Source organism: Aphis gossypii, chromosome 2 (genome assembly GCF_020184175.1).
Source record: "Aphis gossypii isolate Hap1 chromosome 2, ASM2018417v2, whole genome shotgun sequence".
In the NCBI taxonomy this organism is placed as follows: domain Eukaryota; kingdom Metazoa; phylum Arthropoda; class Insecta; order Hemiptera; family Aphididae; genus Aphis; species Aphis gossypii.
This window is the reverse complement of record NC_065531.1, coordinates 37,491,399-37,514,951: the sequence shown is the minus strand read 5'-3', so window position 1 is coordinate 37,514,951 and position 23,553 is coordinate 37,491,399. Positions and strand designations below refer to the sequence as shown.

At 24.9% G+C, this 23,553-nt stretch overlaps 2 protein-coding genes across 3 annotated transcripts in view; both read right to left on the bottom strand.

The window, feature by feature from the left end:
- Nucleotides 1–3,674, bottom strand: part of LOC114123640 (FMRFamide receptor) — a 111,428-nt gene extending 107,754 nt beyond the window's left edge. The window contains exon 1 of the mRNA XM_050201179.1: nt 2,399–3,674. The gene's annotated coding sequence lies outside the window, so the exon portion shown is untranslated. The remainder of the gene's footprint in view (nt 1–2,398) is intronic.
- A 13,404-nt stretch (nt 3,675–17,078) lies between these two features.
- Nucleotides 17,079–21,909, bottom strand: LOC114123644 (pancreatic triacylglycerol lipase-like). 2 transcript variants are annotated; one of them, XM_050199552.1, is made up of 8 exons: nt 21,891–21,909; nt 21,568–21,668; nt 20,637–20,766; nt 20,385–20,524; nt 19,933–20,190; nt 18,847–19,023; nt 17,873–18,056; nt 17,079–17,297 (listed from the first exon to the last, which is right to left on the bottom strand). In XM_050199552.1, the coding sequence occupies exons 2-8, from the start codon at nt 21,584–21,586 to the stop codon at nt 17,195–17,197; spliced, it is 1,011 nt and encodes a 336-aa protein (XP_050055509.1). In that variant the 5' UTR covers nt 21,587–21,668; nt 21,891–21,909; the 3' UTR covers nt 17,079–17,194. The 2 variants fall into 2 exon arrangements, with proteins under 2 accessions (XP_050055509.1, XP_050055510.1); XM_050199553.1 differs by lacking the exon at nt 21,891–21,909 and adding an exon at nt 21,749–21,873.
- Nucleotides 21,910–23,553: the final 1,644 nt, after the last annotated feature.

The following is a 23,553-nucleotide window of genomic DNA, read 5'->3' as shown; positions in this document are numbered from 1 at the left end:
TAGAAGATATTTTATTATTATACTGTTACGATTACAATACATGGGATGGAATCCCAAATTTAATATTAATCGTTGAAAATGTCGTGAATAAATTTCAGAATGTTTTATTAGAATAAGCACTATGAAGTATTCGAACTTTACGAGAGACTTGTAGCAGAGTTATTGGATACGGTATGATATCTATACTACTATATTGTAAAAGTTGACCAACGAATGTAAATAATAAATGGTTATTTGTATTGGATAGATACAGTACGTAAATACGAATGAATAAAAGAAAATAACTACTCTAAGTCTACAATGTCTACATGTATTTATAGATTTAGGTAAATATTCAAAACCTATACGACAAAGGTTTATATTACGTACAATGTGTTACGAGTAAAAAGTCACGAGCTGTTTTTTATTATATCAGCTATTGTAAAATTATTTTTACTTGCATTCAATATAGTAAAGAGATTATGTATAATTTATAATCTGGTAGTTGCGCATAAAAGAAACAAATTATAATTCTTAGTGTTATGAAAATAAATTAGAATAGCATCTAATTTACTATTGATATTCAATATTAATATGCTTAGATAATATATTCTTTTAAGTTGACTTACAATTCGTAGAAAATCATAAACCCCTTCAAAAGTTGAATAAGATTACGTTAAAACCACTTTAACTTAATTTCAACAATGTCTTATAAACTATTATTAGCAGGTTCAAAAATGAAATTTAATCTCAAAGAAAGTGATAAGAGCTTTAATTTATTAATAGTGACACGATAAAGACCACATTATTCAATAAATTAAAATTTTTCTACAGAAAATATTCTATTAAAATATATACGCTATTCTGAAATTATATTTTTGAGGTTTAATACATAATATTTGAAAGCTCAAGTAGTTGTATACTATAGTATATACCTACTATATTATATACAACAAAAATATTATTTTTTGTATAATTGTTCTCATATAATTTTACCGTAATCATGATTGACACATATTATATACACACATCACCGTGATTGAATGTTGATCGATTCACCCATTTTGGTTAAAATTAATATTGTTCTTATTAGTATGTTCAGTTTAAAAGCAATGCATTGCATTATGTAAACAATCTTGTGTAGCCCTTGGTTAAATATAATAGAACTTATATTTTCATAAAATATATGATGCGTAATTAGGTATTTTATATATATCGTAACTATTAAATACGTACAGTGTCCATAAATACAAAATTAGTAATGAAAAAAGTAATTCAAACTCAAAATCAAAATCATACAAATTTTGAAACACATGGTGTGAGTTGATCCATGCATAAGATATAGCTTAGATGATCTATGCATTTTATTCGAAAAAATAAAACATAAAAAGTAACCAATGTATAAATTTGTGCCCAATAAACGAGGAAAAATGTAGGCCTCTAGATCTACCCCTCGCTTTCCTCGAATCCATTTATTGTTATAACAGATTAGCTTTTTTTTTTTTAAATTATTTTTAACTCCTTAAGTGATTAATAATAATATATTATTAACTTTCTACAAACATTTTGAATCTAAGAAGTATATTATAATTAATAAAAAAATTAATATCAGAAATAAAAGCGAATAACTCGTATAATTTAATATTAAATTTAATTTGATAATTACTTAATTAAAAAATTATATGTTTTTTAAATTTATAACTTTCCCAAAATTAAAAATTTTTTTTTTTTTAAGTAAATTTATAAGTTTTAAAAAATAACTATTAGGGAATACCTACGATAACCATTTCAGATAACCAATTATGTCAAATTGTTAATTTTCAACATGCAAATGATTTCAAAAAGTCGAAAATGTAACATTTATGAAATACCTAATCTATATAAATTAATAAGTTTCAACTTCATCTTTGATTATGTATCTTTGAATAATTATTTAAAATTAAAATAATTAATAATGTAAACCTACTGACAACAACACTGTTTGACTAATAAAAATGTTATTTATATAATAAAATATTTTCTTGTAAATTTAACGTTTCTTTAAAAAGTTTTACACAAACACCTGACTTTGTAGAAAGTTACAAAATAACAGCGTAAAATATCAAAGCTTTTTATCATATATCTCCTTGTTTTCCATGTTTTCTTGAATCGGTATTTATTTTTGTAAAAAATAATTTTTTTCTTTTTATTTAACTGATCTTTATTTCACATTGAAAACTTGTGGCTATTAGCATTACATGAATTAATGCAATAATAGTTTTGTACAAAGTTTACTCTTCAGACAGATACGATGAAATATTTTTCAAGTTATCGGAGTAAACGTTAGTTAATAAACATTCAAGTTGAACATCGATTCTATGCATTATTAAACCATTGCTAATAGCATCTATAGTATTTTATTATTATATTTTATACTTACAAAAAATGCTTGTACAACTTGATAAAAAAAAAAAACAAACAAACAAACAAACGGAAACTTTAGAACAGCCGTATAAACTCGTTAATCGTCAAAAGTTAAACGTAGGCGACCGTAATCGACGATATAACATAACATCAAATTGGACCACGACTTTGTTCGATCATTATGGAATTATTTTTAGTTTTAATTTTATTGTTATTAAATTCCGTTTATCGCGTCTAGAATCGTTCGTTGTTTTTCGGAAAAAATCTTGTCTCGAACTTGTAAGCGGATCGGATCCGAACGCCACAAAAAAAAAAAAAAAAAGCGAAAAGAATAGAGACGACAACTAGAATGACGAAAAATCAAAAACAAATGAAAAAAAAACCCCGTGAACGCGAACTCGGTGGATTACAACCGCGACGTTGCGCGACGATGTACAAATGCCGTTTTCAAAAGTCGGAGACGGCGGCATTTCGGACCCGTACGCGGAACGCATGCGCCCATCCGATATTATTATTATTATTATTATTACTATTACCATCATCGCCGTCGTATACCACATCGACAACCGCTGGTGCGATTGTCTGCATTCCCCGCAACCCTTCATTTGTCGCGTCCGGAACTGGACCACCGAGTTGGACGGCATGACTATATTATCATATATAGGCCGACTTGGCGGGGACGGCGAAATATATCTCGGAAATTCGCGCGCGCAAACGATCGGAATATTTCACAAATCGCACGTACGTATCGGTCGTGCTAACTTTATATTAGCTATCATTACAACATAATATTATCCACGCGCGATTTGTATTATGCAAATTTCAATCGGATAGCACCGTTGTGGTGGGCTGCACGCGCGAACGAAACCTTTCCCCGTGTTGAAAACATCACTCGCGATTTATCGTAAACGATTTATTTTTCAAACAAACTACGTTATGCTTTATCGACAACCTTTCTGACATCACTATCGTGAGATTCGCGTCGTATGCGTCATGTATACCATAATAATAATAATAATAATATTATAGTCCATAATCCGTATACGTGACGCGAGCAAAACCCGTTATCCGATTATATCCGTTTTCGGTTCCAAATACTTCCCTCACACTGGCCTACACTATAATATAGTATTATTGTCACGAGAGCTAGAGCGGATAGGTTCTCGAATAGAAATTAAGTATACGAACTCGTTGCCGATGAAAATTACATATTATCATCATAACGTCCTGGCCCGTGAAAATGGGAAATATTATTATAGTTGTTACTGTGGTTTTACGATAAAAATGTTCGTCAACATTAGAAATTCATAACGAGGTACATAGTATTGTTATAAAACGCTTGTCGGAAAACTTAATTCAATATTTTATTTTAATATATTTTAATTAATTTAATTATGGATCAAATTTGAAACAAATCTGAAACAAAGAAATACACAAGAGAATCAGTTAAAAAGAAAAATTTAATTGGTGGACAAAATAAACTAAAGGCTGAATAACTGACGAATTTCGAGTGAACATTTATAAAAATACAGTTTGTCGTAAAATATATTATTTTATTATAATAACTATTATTTATTTTAATTAATTTGAACTTTCTGGGTCTGGGAATGACTAAATAGTAACACAAATTCGTTAACCGTTTTATATTTTAGACACTTTGGAAACCAATTCACCACGAGTATTATTTAATAGTATTTTAAATAGTTATGTCTTAATCAAGTCTTATTGTATAGTATTTTTTTTTCACAAAATACTTCAAAAATCATCAAATTTGTTCACTAGCTATAGTGAGGTAAAATCGATGAAGTTTGCTATTTAAACTTAAATTAAGGACCTATATACATGTAATTTAAGGATCACTAGAGGTATAACATATTATTTTACAAAGTTGACCAATGTTTATTATCAGAGATAATTTATTATAAGCTCCTGTCGTCCAATATAGTGAGAAATTTGCTACCAACATAGCGGTTTTCATTGTGGTGCTCGAGATGTTCAAACGAGTCACACGTAGCGATTCCGTCCGAAGTAATATAATATAGCGTTAAACTTTATACTCGACACTCGTCTTACATACTATTATTATATGTATTATATGCTTCTGTTATTCATTTGTGATGTTATAATATTATTGTGTACATAGTTATGTCGTTTTATGTTTTGCGGAGTGTTTCCTTTCAGTGATTGCAAATGTTTGCTATCTGGTCGATCTATGCGAAAATTGCAGTGACAATATTCACACTGGATTTATTTTCATATAAAATGTATATTCATAATACTTTTATTTTCAATATTTGAAGATAAAAACGAGATTTGATAACTGTTATTTGTACATTTTTTAACCAAGTAGATATTGCATTTGTTTCACATACAATAGTATTTCATACTTGGCACGCATATACATTTTATATTATAATGTATACAATATCGTCATTAAGACTAATGTCTTTATGTATTATGTATTATAATTTAGATTATTTAAGTTCGATAATTATTACACCATTACCGCATATTTGATATTATATTGCTGTACGAGCAGTCGGGTGGAGGAAAATGTTGCAACTGATTAATTTATTATAGTGTGCGCACTATAACCTGTGCGTCTACATTTTTTAAAAGATAATGATTTTAAAATACAAATTACCATTTCCTATAATATATATTTAAGTATATGATTTATAACTAATAACTTAATACATTCATAAATTGTCTTTTGTTAAAGTATATATTATAATATGTAGAAGACTGGGATATATCTTTTATTTTTAAAGTTTTAAATTATTTAGTATGTAACATAATATTATTATAATATTCTTGATCCACAAGTGAAGTCATATTAGTATATTATATTGGATACTTAAGTAAACTCAAATAAAATACCTTCTATATCACAATTTTTTGCATAGTAAGTAATAGTAGTATATATAGTAGACAGTAGTAATCGTATAAAATTCACTGCTTATTATTTTGTTAATTAACAAAAAAAACCAAACTTTTTAATAATATTTCTCGTTATTTCAAGCATAAAAATTTAATTTACAAGCTGTTTGTGAATCTTTATTATAATTAATAGAAAATTACATTTTGATATCAAATACTTAGTATTAAATATTTTATTTAATCATCTATTTTAATACCTTTATAATATATTCTGATTAGTAATCAATTATTACCATTGGAAATAATATTAAAGATATATAACTAATATGTTTTGCTTCTGTTTTATATTTTTAAATCAATAAACACGTGTGAATTAATTGTTGCGAAAACGATTTCATCTCCTTAATTTGCTTATAAATTTAAAAAATAAAATAAAATTCTTTATTCATAAAAAATGATCAAAACATGAAACTTAATTTTGATCTAATCGTTTTATTTTTAATACCTTTTTTTAAAAAATTCTTTATTTCACATTTATTTGACATTAGTTTATTACAGTTATTACAGTCGTATTATCTTGTAATTCCAGTATTTTAAATTGTATATTATTTAAACACCTTTAAATAATCAATCAGATTCATAGACAGATTGATAGTTTTATGAATAATGTAAGTATTAAATCACAATCTTTTTGATATATATATATTTATTTTTACTCAGTGTAATAAAAAAGTATTATTATTACATAGATGAGCTATAATAATTCTAAGAAATATTGAAAAAGGAGGATTTTAAAATTGAGTCCTATAATTCATGATCTTCCTCTGATAACTTTTAAAATGACAAAAACCAATGAAATATTTACTCGATTAATAGTCTGGATAACTTGTTCCCAATACAAGTGCAAATGCGTTATCGTTATTTGTATCCATTTGGTCCAAAATTGTACTCCCTCAATTTATTTATTTATTTTATACCAACAAGAACGAATTGACATGAAAAATAAGAAGTATGCATAAAATGTATATTATGTATACTATTAGGTACATAATACTCTAACATAAGTTATTTGATTGGGATAAACATTATGTTAAAGTGTAATAAAAAGTTCACGTATATTTTACTATAATATCTATAATATAAGAACAGTAGAATGCGTCTTTTGGTGTTTTTTACTCCCCCGGAGTACAATTATACATTAATAGCACATGGTGTACATTATATACAGGGTGAGTCACAGGGTTTTCAGTTTTTCTGAGTTAACTATAGACGAACACGTTAGCAAAAACAGGAAAATACTTTGTACATATTATTTACCACATAGTTTTGCATTAAAACAACATTACTATATTATCTGTATAATGTGAACGTCAAGAGTTTACTTACAAGTTACTATAAATGAATGCCTTTAAAAAATAAATAAAGTGTCTTAATGCTCTTTTGAACGATTTGATATGTAGTTCAAAACGTGGATAACCTTGAAAGATCTAATTTTGAAAACGTGTCAGCTAGGCATTCGAAAGACACCACAAAAAACAAAATATATTATGTATTAACCGTAAATATTTTTGGAAAACATATATTATTGTATTATATGTTGACATAAAGAAAAATAATACTTTCATGTTCATTCGCTGAAAATTATGTTCGATTTTATTTGTACGGTAAACGTTTTTCGATCAGAACCTACAACCGGAAAGCGATTATTTCAAATCTACTGTCATAACTTCCGTACCGATTTTTCACCCATAAAACGCACATTTAACGTGTTTTCAATGTGATAGCCCAGTGTAACATAGATTTGATACAAAACTTCCACAAGTTTTCGTAAAACTTTGTACACTATTTGTTCCTTACATTGGTTCTTCTATAATAACAGATTTAGTGATTAGTCGATGAAATAAAATAAAACCAAAGGTATGAAATGCAAAACTATCTAATCATGCTTGCATTTAAAATGCTTATAAAGACTGATAACAAGGTTTCATTCCTTAAATGAATTCATAACATTTTTTAAAATTATAAATCTTAATTATTTTTTTTTCCATTTGTGGTTTTCAGTATCTTCCTACAATTTGTGTTTGTTTTTCTTATAATTAATTGTATTATTATAAATTAATTATGCGCTGGTAATTATAAATAATAATATTTACCATTAATTATCCGATGTAAATAATTTTTTTGTTCATGAACATTATTCACGATGAAATATTATGCGCAAACATTGTTTTCAAGGAAATTACTATTTTCATTATTTTTTTTTTTTTTTTTTACATAAATGTAAATGTTTTATAATAACTATTATGATCGCATTGTCTATACTTCAAAACTTTCCATGGTTATATGTAAATACTTATTCAATATATTTTTAACTATATTGCTTAATAACAATATTTTTAGGTTGCTTTGTTCATTATAACAACGAATTTTTATATTCCATATTATAAACCAATTATTGAAAGTAATGACAACCTTTAACCTTTTTTAACCGTCGACGAATTAATATTTATGAATTTTATTTTAAATCAAGTTTATAATACTTTCCTAAAACTAAACTATATAATTATACCTTAACTATAATACTTTCAAGCTCTGCATCAGAGTTGTTTATGCTTTCAACAGAGCAATTATAGTCAATGGATCAAGTGATGACCATATGAACTAACGCCGCGCTTAAACGTGTTAAAAATAATGCATACTGGTACAAAAAAAAACACTTCAGTGGAAAAACATAAGTAAATAATAACGATAAAGGAAAAAAAGTTGTTAATTAAAATGAAAATGATTAAACATCATATCTCGGAAAGCTTAAATATTAAATTATTTAAATTTCATACAAAATAAAGGATTTGAATAATAAATTATAATCTGTGTAAAATGAATTGAAAACTGTTCACACATTATACTGCTGAACACACGTGACGTGATTTTACCGTGCTGTTGATGAGACGGAACATTGGATTGTGAATAATTCCAAGAGACTAAAAGCAGAAGCGTTCATTAATAACCTATAAGAGAATATGTGTATTATTAAAGACGTACATAGTGTGTCCCATTAATGTTCCAAATAAGTGGCTTGGGAAATGTAAACAATTTTACGTTATGCACCCGCCTACGATTTTATGTATTTTATAAATTCCCGTACAGTACTCCACAAGCTTTTTATTTTCTTTCATATTACTATTATTATTATTCCAACGAACGAACAAACGAACAACCATAAAATAAAATATTATCACAATGGGCTAGAGTTGTCCCATGATGCTATCACGAGAGATCCTCAAAAGCTTGATACGTGCGTTATACATTTTATACATAACCTAACTCTTCGCGACTCTCACCTAAGATATTATTTATGAAGCGCATTATTAAAGTTATCAATTCGTTTTTGATTCTATAGACGTTAGTATCAGACCATTGTGATTTTATTTAAAAATAATATTAAAATATGATAAATATGTACCTAATTGATAATAAGTATCATATAAATTGTTGAGCATTTTAAACTATGAAGCCTGTCTTGGGAATAAAGACAATTAAAGAGAAAAAAGAACGGGACTGAGAATTTAAATTTAATATTTAAGTAGGTTAACTATGACATGATTAACTGTTAACATTTGTAATATTAAGTTAGTTGCACATCTCTTATAAACGTTTAATGTATTTTTCTAGTAATTAGTTAACTGATAAAATTATATAAATAATTATTTTTGAAAAATATTTTACTAAACAATATATTTTTTTTTTTAAGTTAAAATTAGAGTTCCGAGTTCATTATATTGTTTGAAACTATTATATTATATTAAATCTTAAATCAAATAAGTTATAAAGCCCAGGTGAATAATTTACCAAGAGTGACTATACATAAATTATATATAATATATATAATATATATATATAATATACATAGTTTAAGATACAAACACAGTAAGTAACTAATTTTTAATTTTTTTAAACGGGATAAGCTTTTAGTAATTTAATACTATTTAAGTCTTTGATTTCATGATATGATATATATATAAATACATATATTACTCAATAATTAACCTATATAGCTATAACATAGTAAAGAAAACCTTACAATAATAAAAAACTAAATACTGAAATATAATAGCCTATTATATTTGTTTAATTTTGATATTGTATTGTATTAGCATTTAATTTAGGGGATACATGTGTGATTATTAAATGGGATGAAATTATTTCTGAAGTTCCTAATGTGTAGTCATATACTAAATATAAACTATTTTATACAAAAATATTAATCAAAACGTGTTATTATTTATGTTCAGTGTGTAGACACTTGAAATTTAGCTCTTTATTATTCATCTTAATTTGGTTTTGGATCTCATAAAGAATTAACTAAATGAATAATAAATAGAGATTTATTAATCTATTAAAAATCACTATGTTTTGATTATTTTATAACAAACATAATAATTTTAAAAATTAAGAAATAAAATAGTTATTTTTTATATATTGTTATAACATCAAAATAATAAAGACATTTAATGTCAATCATTCATGTTAGCTTTAATCAATATGATTCTGCGATTTGAGAGTAGAGATTGCAACTATTTATATGAAAAAAATTAACAAATTTAATACATTTTTACAATAAAATAAATTAATATATAATACTCGATAAAATATAATTTATTTATTTTAAATTAAAAATAAATAAATAACAATTGCATCAATATTACAACCTATAGATTATATCATACAAATACTTATGGAGATACAATTAAGGACATAAATACTAAAATGTAAACATAAATACTATTGTTATTAATATTTAGTATATTTTAAAAATCGTCTAACTTTTAGTATCTGAAATCCAGAATTTAAAGTGGCAAATCACTTAAAAATGAAGCTCTTTAATTGAAAACTGCTTAAATATGTATATCTATATTTTATAAAGAGGTACCTTAACCATTGTAACCCTTAACAAATGACTTCTTTCAAAACTTCATATAAATACATTTAAATTAATATTAACTCAAAAATTTATTGTCAGATTAATTGGTAACATTAAACTTGTTTTTGTGATCTGATTTAAAATAAATACAAACGAATTCATGGGAAAATAATAATCATACTATTATCTTGCAATTTTTAATTCACTTATGTTATTTGATTTACACCAAAATTAAATCTTTAAGTTAAATATATTAATGGCTTATTAAATTTTAAAAACAAGTTCAAATATTTTAAGAACTATTCATATTAACAAATATAATTCAAATATTAATATTTCAGTGGCACTGTCATTTGCACAAATATCATTTACTTCATACATTTAAATAATTATTATCTTAAAATATATGTTTTAGATTAAAAATTAAAATAAAATAAATTATTTATAATAATTAATCATTAAACGTATCATACATATAAAAAAAAATATCTTACAAATTCACAACCTTTAATAATGTTGTAAATAACATCAATGGTACTATATTTTACATAATGAATACTTTGTGATGGTTAATCAGCATAAAACTTAAAGTCACTCAACATGATTGCCATTCCACAATAAACCTGATGGATTTGACAAAAAAAGCCACTTAATATTATTTTTTTCATCTCGCTAACCTTATATTCGAAACACGGAACAACAAGATATTATAAATTATATAATATATATATATATATTAAATATTATACATCCTACGTATTGTATAAATATACGAAAAATCAGTACAGTTCTTAGTACTGAATTTTACTTAAATTTAAATGTATTCACAAATCGAATGTATTGGTCAGAACTTTTTTATTTCGTTTAAGCCTTGTTAGTTGTTTGATTAATGTACATTTACAATATTAAATTTTCAATTTTTTATTTTAGTTTTAATTCAACAAATTGATATTTTGATATTTTATAAATTAAAAGTTATATTCAATTTTATCATACTATAAATAACTGTAAGTAATAAATATATTGTTCGTGTATGAATTGCGATGAATTCAATATTAACGATAAAGTATAATATTATACTAATAATAAGTACGGAATACAATGCTTATATTGTTGAGTCAAAATAATTATGTAAATATGGCATAACATTAAGAAGTCATAATAAAAAATAATAATGTAACATATAACTTGAATTTATGGCAATCAATTTGATTGTTTAGAAATTTGTTAACAATCTCCAATTGTATTATTATTTTTATTATTTAGCTGAAAATATTAACACTGATTTAATTAACTATGTATGTTGAATGATTACAAATATATTTTATCAATATTTGTCTTAAAAAATTCGTATACAAATCGGCAAGTTAGAGATAAAAGAAATTATTTATATTTAATATAATGAATAATAAAATCATATAAGTTAGATTGTTTATAATAATATTATATTATAACAATGGGTTCAGTGAAATGTGAATACTAAATATATTTTACTTTGAATAAAATAAAATGTTTTAATAAATATATATTATGCATCATTTATGATATAAAAATCAACTAAATCTTAAAAATACGAAAAATTCCTGTTTGTACATTTTATTTTTTTACAATATTTATTATACAATGCTGGTGGAATCAAAACTACGATACTCGAATAATATGTATATGTGGTTGCATATTTCTGAATGCAATTATGTACATCTTGATCAAATTATAAATTATCCAAATTCAGTAGCTCTTGCTTCAATTGGCCTTTATGTATCACATTTGATATAAATATTTAAACAATAATGATAAAAATTCGTTTATTAAAACATCGATGATTATTAATTGATTATTTTAATATTCTGTTTTTACCACAGTTGTAGATATATCTACATCCATTACGTTTTTATGTTATCAGTTACTGATTAAAACTATAGTCTTGACTGTTTCATTTGATCTACTAAAATGTTTGGCAACACTCTTTTTTACTAGTGAGCTATCTTTTTATAAACGACAACTCTGAACTTTTAAATTTATACAATTTATGAGATTAATGGAAAATTTAAATCTGCATATTGTTATTTATTGTATAAAACTGAAGCAGCTCGCGGAGGACAAGAAATCAAAATTGTTTCCTCCATATACAAATACTTCCTTGATAAATTAGAACTTAATCACGATTTTATAAAAATTTGTAATACTACTGTAAGGTCAATGTCTTAATATATAATTTTATTTTAAAGATAAGTGTAGGGACAATGTCAAAAAAATCATATAATAGTAAAATATAAAACCAAGCCTGGGCATAAACGAGTTAAAAAGTAAATTTAAGTTAAAAGTTAAGTTAATTTAAACTTTTTAACTTAACTTTTTTGAATTTAATTTTCATTAACTTAATTTTTAACTTAATTGATGTTTATTGATATTAACTTAATAAATAACGAGTTATTTTTAATAAAATTTAAGTTACGTTATTTTATAAATAATTAAATTATAAATAAATCTAACCTAACGCTAATATATAAAAAATAACTTTTTTTTAACTTTTAACTTATTAAAAAGTTAAAAAAAATATTAACTAAGTTGACAAAAAATCATTAACTTACCCAGCCTTGTATAAAACAGATACATAGACTTAATGACCATTTAGTCTATTTTTAAAATTTTCTTAAACTTAAACAGTTTGAGTTCTAAAAACCAATCTCATTTTTTTGCAATAATGAGTTTAAAAGGCCATTTAATACATTTTGTCTTGTATTAATAGAGCGTATTAATAGAACTACCACAATTATCATTAATACAAGGTTTTATATCACTAACATACTCGTAAATATTTAGTTATATTTCTAAAACGGTCAAACTGAGATCAACCTTATTTTCAGAATTCATGGAAAAAATGTGAAAGGCTGCTGTTTAAAATAAAACACTGTGTATAATTATATTGACATTGGCCACACACTGTTTGATGATGATAGTTGTTTGATATTTTTTTATATACATCTTTCACGAACAATACAATAATTATCAGTTATATTATTATGAGATATATTGTTTTTGAACTTATTTAACGATTGACCATTTCTATACTATAACTTGTAAAAGTAAATAGCTCAAATTGTATGATTTAATTTGAATTATAATATTGTGCCATTGTACTTTATGAACAAAAGTCGTAGACCATGAAGTCCAGGGTTCATATTCACTTTTGTTCATTATTACAATTATGATTATATAAATAATTTATAATAATAAAATTTGTTTCTTCAAGTTGTGTTTTTTTTTATTGTTAATTGCATTGTTTTTATAATTTAAATTTATTTTCATTATATAAATAAAACATTTGCATTGGTCATTGGTCAAAGAATATTATTTTTATAATATTTAAAATTACAAATAGTTGATGTTAAATTAATAGTAAAATAATTGTTTAATGTTAAAATGATAAAACTTTAAATTTAATCAACTATAACTTAAATAGAAGTTAACATTATATTAATACAAAGGGGGTGGCTAAATTGTGGTTCGCGAGCCGTATGTGGTCTCGTTATAGTCAGATTTTAATTATTTATAAAATCAAAATTTACTTACTATTGTTATAAATTTTAATTTTTGGTAAATGTTTATTAAAATTTATCAAAAAATATAAAATGTGTTTATAAACATTTTGTCTCTTGGCATAATTTTATTTGTCCATGTGGCTTGCGAACACGTCCATGTTGGCCACTCTTGTAATATGCTAAATCCATAAAATTATATGTACTTACCTCTCCTATCAGAAACAAAGTATGAGTAGGTAACATTGGAAGTAACATAATAAAATAAAAAATATTGTGAACCACAGTGACTATGTTAGAACTTTGAATGTGAAATTGATCAATCAAGAATATTTTTAATTATTAGTGTGATATAAAACGACTGATAAAAATGCTGATTTGTGTAATTTTTCATCAAATATTACATACACTTTATCTATTTCTTATTTATTATGTTGACTTTACTGACATGAATAATGTGCTAATTTAACAAATGACAATATAAAGTCATTTTATTCATAAACTATTAAATACATTTGTGAAACATGTTCTAAAGGAAAGGTGAAGAACATACATTTAGATTGAAAAACTAAGGTAATAACACTGCTTGGTATAATAATATTGCTTTGAAGTATAAATTATTGTCTTAACTCTCATAAATGTAATATAATTTAGCGTTTCATTGATTTAGAAAGCAAAAAATGTAGTGTACCTAATTCCTATTTGAATATATTTTACTAACTAAATAGAATTATATTTTATAATCAAAAATTACGTATCTTGAGCAGAAATGCATATAGTTAATGAAATTATTATCGATAGCATTCTCGGGGACTACAAATGAAAATATAATGTAGCCCATTACACTTGTAGGAGTAATTAAGTATAAAATAGATGATAGTTTTATAATTAACTGTTACGAAGTCAAAACTTATTCTGATTAATACAATAACGCTAAAATAAAGTAGTTGTTATAGCTATTAAATAGTTTTGGCATACAGCTTTTCTAAAATCTAGAACAGGAAGAGAAATATTTTCAAAAAACACCTAAGACAAAACTTTGAAATTGATATAGATGAAATGTTTGATATTTGTATGTAAAATCTCGATAACAGAAAAATTATTTGTTCAAATAAGCGAGAGATTTAAAAAAATAAAAATAAATCACTAGAAATATTCATGTTTATCATAGAGAAACATTTTCTTTTTTGGGAAATGGTGAAATGTCAAGAATAGGTAAATAACTATTTAAAGTGAAGCTTTTGTTCAAATAAAATACAAAAACGAATTTAAACTAACCAATTGTATTGTATTCAGTCAGTTACACTATCTCAAATGCATGTTCGTGTTACAATAAATAAAAAATTATTTGACTACAAAATAAATCGATATATAAATGAACAATAAATAAATATGCAATGTACAGATAATATTAACTTATTAGTAAAAAATAAGAAAATTTCCTTATGTCTTTAAGCAACTATAATATACTTTGTACAATAATCAAATTAAAACTGTATAAATTGTATACAATACATTGCTGAAATTCTCAAGTATATTTGATATAACTATATGGATTGTAATACAAATCTTGAACATTTTCTTATTTCCTAAAATTATATTTTGAAATTAATATTAAATAAAATCTGTTTTCACCATGTTAAGAATCTGTATGAATATTTGAATATTTTATATGGAAAAACTTTTCTACAAAACAGGATTACTGTCGCTTCTATAGTAAAGAATACCTAAGAAAAACCATTGTGGCACAATTTTAACTTCATACCTAATAATACGAGTATTATATACGTATACACTATACATACCTACCCATAAGATCCATAAATCCTCTAGTTAAACTACTTTTACATACATTGGTCTAAGTATTTTGAATAGCCTCTCTAATGAATTATATTATTTAAATAACAATAAATTTGAAATTAATTTAACTACTTATGATTTATTCAACAAACTTCAACCTACATACTACACTTAAATTTACCTCTTATTATAATATATGTGTATTATGTATAACTATTTTTATTTATCTATATATATATATATTATATTTATTTAGTTTTGTGTGGTTTTCATATAATACTGGTAATTCTTAAATTATATATGTCATTTCATTTGTTAATTTTAATATATACCACTTCATAGGCTCCAACAAGAGCTTGAGCCGTGGGGACATTATCGTTTTATAGAACGATGTTATTGCCGTATAAATTAGTATTATACTATAGCTACTAAAATTATAATAATAATTTTTATATAATATAGGAATATAATTTGTTTTTGGTAACAATTAGGTCGACCCACCTACTGTATAGTAACTTAAGTATAGTTACTAATAGCAATATAAATGTATTATAAAATAAATTTAAAAACATAATTAAGGTGACTATAACTATCATCTATCAAAAGTGTTTATTGTATGCAATGGTTTATCATTGACTTCAAATATTTAACACATGACAGGGGCTAACGCAATATAATTTTTTTTTTTTAATTAAGTAATATTCAATTAAATTATATTCGTTTGATTTCTATTAATTTCTATGTATGTATAGTAAATTAAATTTACACAGGAATTTGTGTGGTAATAGGCTATGGAATATTATAAAATTATACAGTATCGTGCCAGTTATAATGCAAGTACAATAGAAAGCACCAGAAAGACCCACTATGGGAGACATACGTTTGTGTGTTACGAACCAGCCGATACTTGGGTGATCGTATTCTCTCATTTTTTTTTTTGTTTATCTGCACAAGAGTACCTATACTAAAATGGTTATTAAACTCATGAGTAATTTACTAATGTCTACCTAATCAATCTATTCTTAAAATCATACTCATATAATAAACTAATAATAACAACAATTTTATATCATATATTTTTATAGTACATCTTTATAACTAAAATATTATTAGTAAAATTAGATACTAATTCTTAAGTTCTGACTCAAGACTATATAGTTTAATATTAAACCTTTTAACTCCCCCTACTTTTTTTTCAGCCCATAGGTCCTATTCAGAAACATTTATTGTAACATCAAGTTCATACATCCAGAAAAATAATTGTTAAGGTTTTCCGTACACTTTAAAGAAAAAAATATGGAATACACTCGAAATACTGCAAAAGTAGGTACATTAAAATACTTAAAATAATATACTAACCTTGGAATATTACTTATATATTTTATTTATTAAATAATAGAAATAAGTTCTTTACAACATCTTAATTCTATTTGAATCATCATTTCATGCATACTGATTTAAGCATAAACTTAAATCTCCCTCACTCGTCAATAAGACAAGCCCTGACATCTCAATTAAGTACTTGTTTATTAGTCATAAATAAAAACAATAAAACATAATACTGGATAATTTTTAATATTAATGGTATACATAATATATTTAATAATAAAAATAATTTATTTCTGTTATAAAATATAGATACTGTGTCTATAGTATACATATTATTTTATTTTTAGAAATAAGAAAACAATTTCATCAGAAATGTGCTAACTTTATTTTTACCTTTAGCGTAAGGTGGTGTATCATTGGTTATAAAATTGTATATTCCTTTAGTCCTAAAAATTAAACATAAATGGCAAAATAAAAATAAGCTGTGAAAAAGAAATTAAATATTGATCATCATAATTTATTAGGTTTTAACAAATTGCTGTGCTCCATTTGTGTGAATATAATACGAGTTTCATTTTAAAACGTAATAATAACAAAAGATACTCTTGTATTTTACTCGTAGTTCATAGAATACAATACAATCAATTTTAAAGTTCTCAGAGTATAAACGTTAAACATAATGTATAAGAGATATAAGTAATATGTCATAATATAAAAAAGTGATTGATAAATTAATATTGATGTATTTTAATAAATTCAAATCAATTATCTGACAAAAATAGAATTTATACTATATTATTATCAATCTTAATCTATAATAAAGACAACTGATCGGCTTATAATATTGATTATTATAGTCTAATTATTTATGCCGATTATTAATATTTATCAGGTATATCGATTTTAAATATTTATTATCAGTTCATTGAGCTTAATACGCTTAAACCGAATATTATTCGAGTAGGCGTGATACTAATACTATCGCAGTATATTGTGTAGGTAGTTCGAAATCAATACTTACTCAGGGTCAAGATATTCTCCAACCAATATTTTTTTTCCCGAAAAAGTACTAAAATGTCCCAATAATGACAGCTGGTTTAAAGAGCTCGAAGTCTTCGCATAAAATCCAGACATGGCCGTTCCGTGGTAAATTGACTCTGCGTAATATTTATATGCTCTTTCGTGACTACAAAAGTACCAATACTCTGGCGAAAACAAAATTTAATAAATTATATAATTATGCTGGTTTTAATCATAATCAATTTAATTATTTACAAGAAAGTAGATGCCACACAAACTTTATATCATGTATAGCAGATTATTTTAATCAAACAACTATGTAAAAAATAATAACTTCGTTTTGTTTTCCTTATGTCAAACGACATTTTAAATCAATTTCCACGACTAACAGATTCAATAGCTTTCCTTATAAATTGATATACAGATTTCCCTCTCTTTTTTTTGTTTGCTCTGATTTACTTGTTTTAAATCCCTTTTAATCTCTATAATATAGTAACTGTGGTTTTATGGACGTGTATGCTTACATTAAGCAGCATATAGCTTATAATTTACGATGCTACACGTATAGCTTATATTCTTATCACATTCTTCTTTCAATTATTCTATTTCAATACATCTTCAGCGATACCATAACATAAATCTTAAATATATCATAACCTTTTTTACAACTGTTTATCTTAAAATTATAACAAAACTATGCATTATAAATTACTCGAAAATCTCGGTAAACTAGATTTTAAGAAATTTATAAAATACCTATTTCATTAATTATTATATAGCCTCACATATTGTTTATTGGGTATGTTTATTTAGTTTTCAACTCAATATTTAATTTATTTGGGTCAAATCTGTAACAGTCACATAATAAGTATACTTTTATTTTATTTAATCACTACCAAATAATTAAATTATTAAATTAAAAAAAAAAATTGACTTAAGGTATTAAATTAAACGAGGTATGAATGAAATACTTACTATTCTTATCACATCCCGGCTGTGTGATTGCACCATTGGCGTAAAAATCTACTGTTCCAATCGGCAACATTTGTCCGAGAGCACCACAATTCGTATGTATAACATCTACAACGGTTGCACTTTGCACGTCCAATTCGTTCCACATATATTCAAAATAAGGTAAAGCTGGATCAAGGCCTGTTCGTCAAATTAATCCTGTGACGGTCGGTTTTATAACTTATCAGTTTTCGTAATCGTAATCCGTGTTCCAGTACATTTTATTATTAATATTACGTAATATTAAGCACGTCAAACTATGAAAGTATTTACTTACAGTATGACACATCAATCATGCTCATTTCAATTTTATAATTTAATTAGTTAAGCATTTATTTAAATTGTGAATTTTTAATATCGTACGTGAATTGAAATACTTGGGTTTTATAAGTTGAATAATTGAGTAACTACTTTAAAATATTCATTTATACATCGATTCACTAATTAGATAAAAATAATAATAATAATAACTGATTAACAAATCACAATAAATAAAGGGGATTCAAAAAAAAAAAAAAAATAATAAGAAGTTTGTATCAACTTAGGATCAGACCCAGATTAATATAATTTCCGATACATCATTGTGTACCAACTTACACTTCTCCTATAAAGTGAAACAGCCTCACCACTTTCAGGCCAAAGACAGCTTTTATTGCATTTATAATAACATTATTTATATTTATCCAAAAACATTTTTTATTTTTTAAACTATATTGTTTTTAAAATAATTATTTTATATTTTAAGTGATATTATTTTTAATGGTTTAAACAAACAAATAAACATATTTCTTTCAAGTATCAAACTTACAATACGTATTACCAGTACAAGGTATACTTCTTTAATGGTAGATTAATTAAACAAATTGAGTAAATATTAGGAATTATAGGCTTTGAATACACTTTAAAAAATCATAATTTAAATAAATTCATTTTAAAAATACAGATTGTGAGCAAGTGTACTTGATGGGACCACTGGGTATATTTTTATAATCTTGAATCTTGTGATAAATGAGCACGGTCAGTATTTTACGAATAGTGATTTTTGCTTACCCGTAGCTCTGTTTAGGAGTTTTCCCTCGTCCTTCAATAGTTTCCCCACGAGACCAACGGCTTGACCTCCCAAGCTGAATCCAATGGCGTGTACGTACTCAAATTGATCGTATTCGTCGAGGATTGCAACCAGAAATTGTGTTATACATTTGGCAATGATTGGCAAGTTTTGAACAGCGACATCGTAACATTTCAACGAAGTCGCGATTGAGTGATAATCTACCGAGATTATATTATACTCTGCCTGTGAGAAATAAGCTAAAAAAAAATGTTCAGATTTTTAGATTAATCGTCGAATGCGCTTCAATCACTACTAGTCAAAAGTTCACAACCATAAGGCTAACTTAAAATGTCGTTAGTAGATTATATAATACATTTAAAGTTATGTCATTAATAAAAAATGTCTCAGTTTGCGATAGTATAGTGGACTTGTCTCGTGACCAAAAATTCACCGTTTCTCAATAACGTGTTAAAATCGTCGTCGTGAGATCCTTTGATTCCGTGTATTAGTATTTTTAAATCAAAAGTCATTGCAAACTGTATGTTCTTGATTGAGTCTTGTGAAAGCTCAATAGGGTTATCTTTAGTTTTACTTTAAACATAAAATAAATAAATATATATTTATGTATATATGTGTGTGCGTGCGTATATGTGCACGAGCGAGTGCTCGCCCGTGTTTAAATAAGATCGATAAACTTACGTACTTTGTATACAAATAAAATTTAATATACTCGTTAGGACAGTTATCAGTCGCTACAATACATGTATTTCTGTTACTATTATGAATAGCTCCGCATGTGACGATAACAAGCAATACAGTTAAACCTGAAAAAACTGTTTATTTTTCTCGTTAATTTTTGTTTTTTTTTTTTTTTTAAGTTGGCAAATCATTAGTACTCACCACCTAAAAAATCTACATAGCATTAAAAATATTAGAATGAAATATACTTAAAGTAAATTGAAGTAAATGTAATTTTGAAAAAAAAAAATCTTGATGATATAAAAATATTACAATATATAGTGGCAATAGTTAAATAAGTTTAAAAAACAAATAAATAAATAAGACAATATTTATGATGCACACCTAACCATTGTAATACTTAAATTTAATATAATTAATATAATATATTAGATGGCCAACTCTTGAAAGTTCAAATATATGATAATTTGGAACTTTCGGTGATTTTAGCAGTAAATGGTCGATCCTATGAAAATCCTGTGGTAATTCGAATATAAACAATGCATTTAGGTACACTCAGTAATTCGAAGTAGCTTTAAAGGAAGCAAGTTCATAGTTTGAAAAACAAAATAACTTTTCGTTCCAGACAGTGGTCAGTGCTGAGGTTTCTAAAATTGTATTTCTTTCGAAAAAAATATTAATCAAATTAAATTAAGTTTAACGCAGCAGAATAAAAATATTAGATTTAAAAAAAAGTATGAAGTAATTGTATTCAATATTGTATATCATATTGTTTTTGTATCTTAGTAATTCAACACTAAGTAATTAAAAAATGTTCATATTTCCCCCAAAATTCAAACTTCCCTAACCTCAGCCTTCTACAATACATAATGTATATGAATACTAATTATTGTCACCATTAAAAATTAATATTATTATATTATTGTCATGATTACCTTGTTCCAAACTTGACATAATTACTCAGCTGCTAAAAAAGTCGTACACCAGAAAAAATTGTGTAGCCAACGTTAAAGTATATTCATACAAATATTAATCTCTTAAAAAAAAAAACAACGTGTTATATATTTTTAGTATGATGCAAAACAAATGGTTACTGATAGGTTTGGCGATGTGTACCATAATGATACTCTACAACACGTATTGTATGCATGTGCATCTATTTGACTATTTAAACTCACGCGTGATCCAACATACGGTTTTTATAATATTTAGTGGTTTAAATCAATAATTTAAGAAGCAAGATATCAACCATACTCACGACAACAATTATGTATTTTTTACGACAAATGCAGAGTTTGGAAATTGTTGAAAATAGGTACTGAAAGTCAACCTTTTCAAATATTTAGTTTTATTTTACCATAAACCCATACGGAGTATTATATGGTGGTACAATATATTTTTTTCAAATGACAACCTTTTTTCTACAGGACATTATTAAGCAGATGTTTTTTTTTAATGCCAATCCATCAGCTGAATCAATATTAAAATATGAGCCATTAATTTATAATGGTATTATAATATAAATGAATATAATAGGCATATCATTTAGCTTAGTAATATTATTAAACTCGTATAATTTTCAAATCATCACGATCCCCATAATTCTACAATTATCTATTATAATAATATTATGGTTTATCATCCTTAGTGATTTAATAAATCAAGAATTACTCAATATAATTTTAGTTTAATTTAAATAAACTATCTGTTTAACAGTTTACAATAAAAAGGGGGTTCTCATTTGAAAAAAATAAATTTTTATCTCCAAAAGACATTTTTTAAAAGGAAAAATACCTAAAAACTTTAAAATATGATCTTAAATTATATTTAAAAATACGAATTTTAATACATTTTTAATAAAAGGGAACAATTAGTGTGAGTTTTAAAATCTTTATAACCTGTAACCTGTGCTAGTATTAGCTCACGGTTAATGTTAAACACTATAATATTTACACACACACACACACACACAATATATAATATATAAGTATAAATTATATTATTATTATTTGTTTAAAAAATATAATTAGTTAAAGAGATTTTTCTTTACTTCCATAACAGAGTTTATTGTTTTTTTTTTTTTTTATATATATACATCATATCGAGTTAAAAAATGTATTTGTAACGATGTGTTGAAAATTTTTTAAAATTTTAACTCATACAATATATAATGAGTGTTTATAAGATTATAGTTAAGAAGAAATAAAAATAAAAAGAACCCTTACAATTTAAATTTCTCATTTATAATATACTCAATATTCATAGTATATATATTGTCTCATTTAAATTGTATTATTTTTTTAAAAAAAAAAAAAAAAACAAAATATCTCGTGTACGTACTATTTTATATTTTTCTCCAACGATATTGAAACCAATATTTATAAATACGTTTGACCTTCGTCAAAATATGATTATTGTTTTCACTACGAATCATTTTTATACAATTAGTATACTATAGCTCTACTATTATAATATTTACAATTCTTTCAATTATTCTACTATTCTACAATAACAAGGTATATATTATTATTACATTGCAGTATTTATTTCAATTGGCTTAAAAAAAAACCATATAGATATTATTACCTGCCTTCAAGAAAAAAAAATAACAATAATCAAAAATTGTTTTGTAATAATTTGTGTTTTGCTTATGCAGGAGTAAATGACTATATAATTATAATAAAAAGAGATCAACCAGAATTGCCTAACCTAAACGCCGCGAAACGATGATATGTGTGTTGTACTACAACACAATACTCATAGATTGCAGTACATTTGGAAGTTAAAAAATACATATCATAATTAGTTTCTACGTTTATATATGTATTTAATTATATGAAATAATGTGACGGGCAAACAAGACTATAACTCGTTGTATTCAAAGTTAAATAATATGACCAATTTTTGTCGTAATAACAATT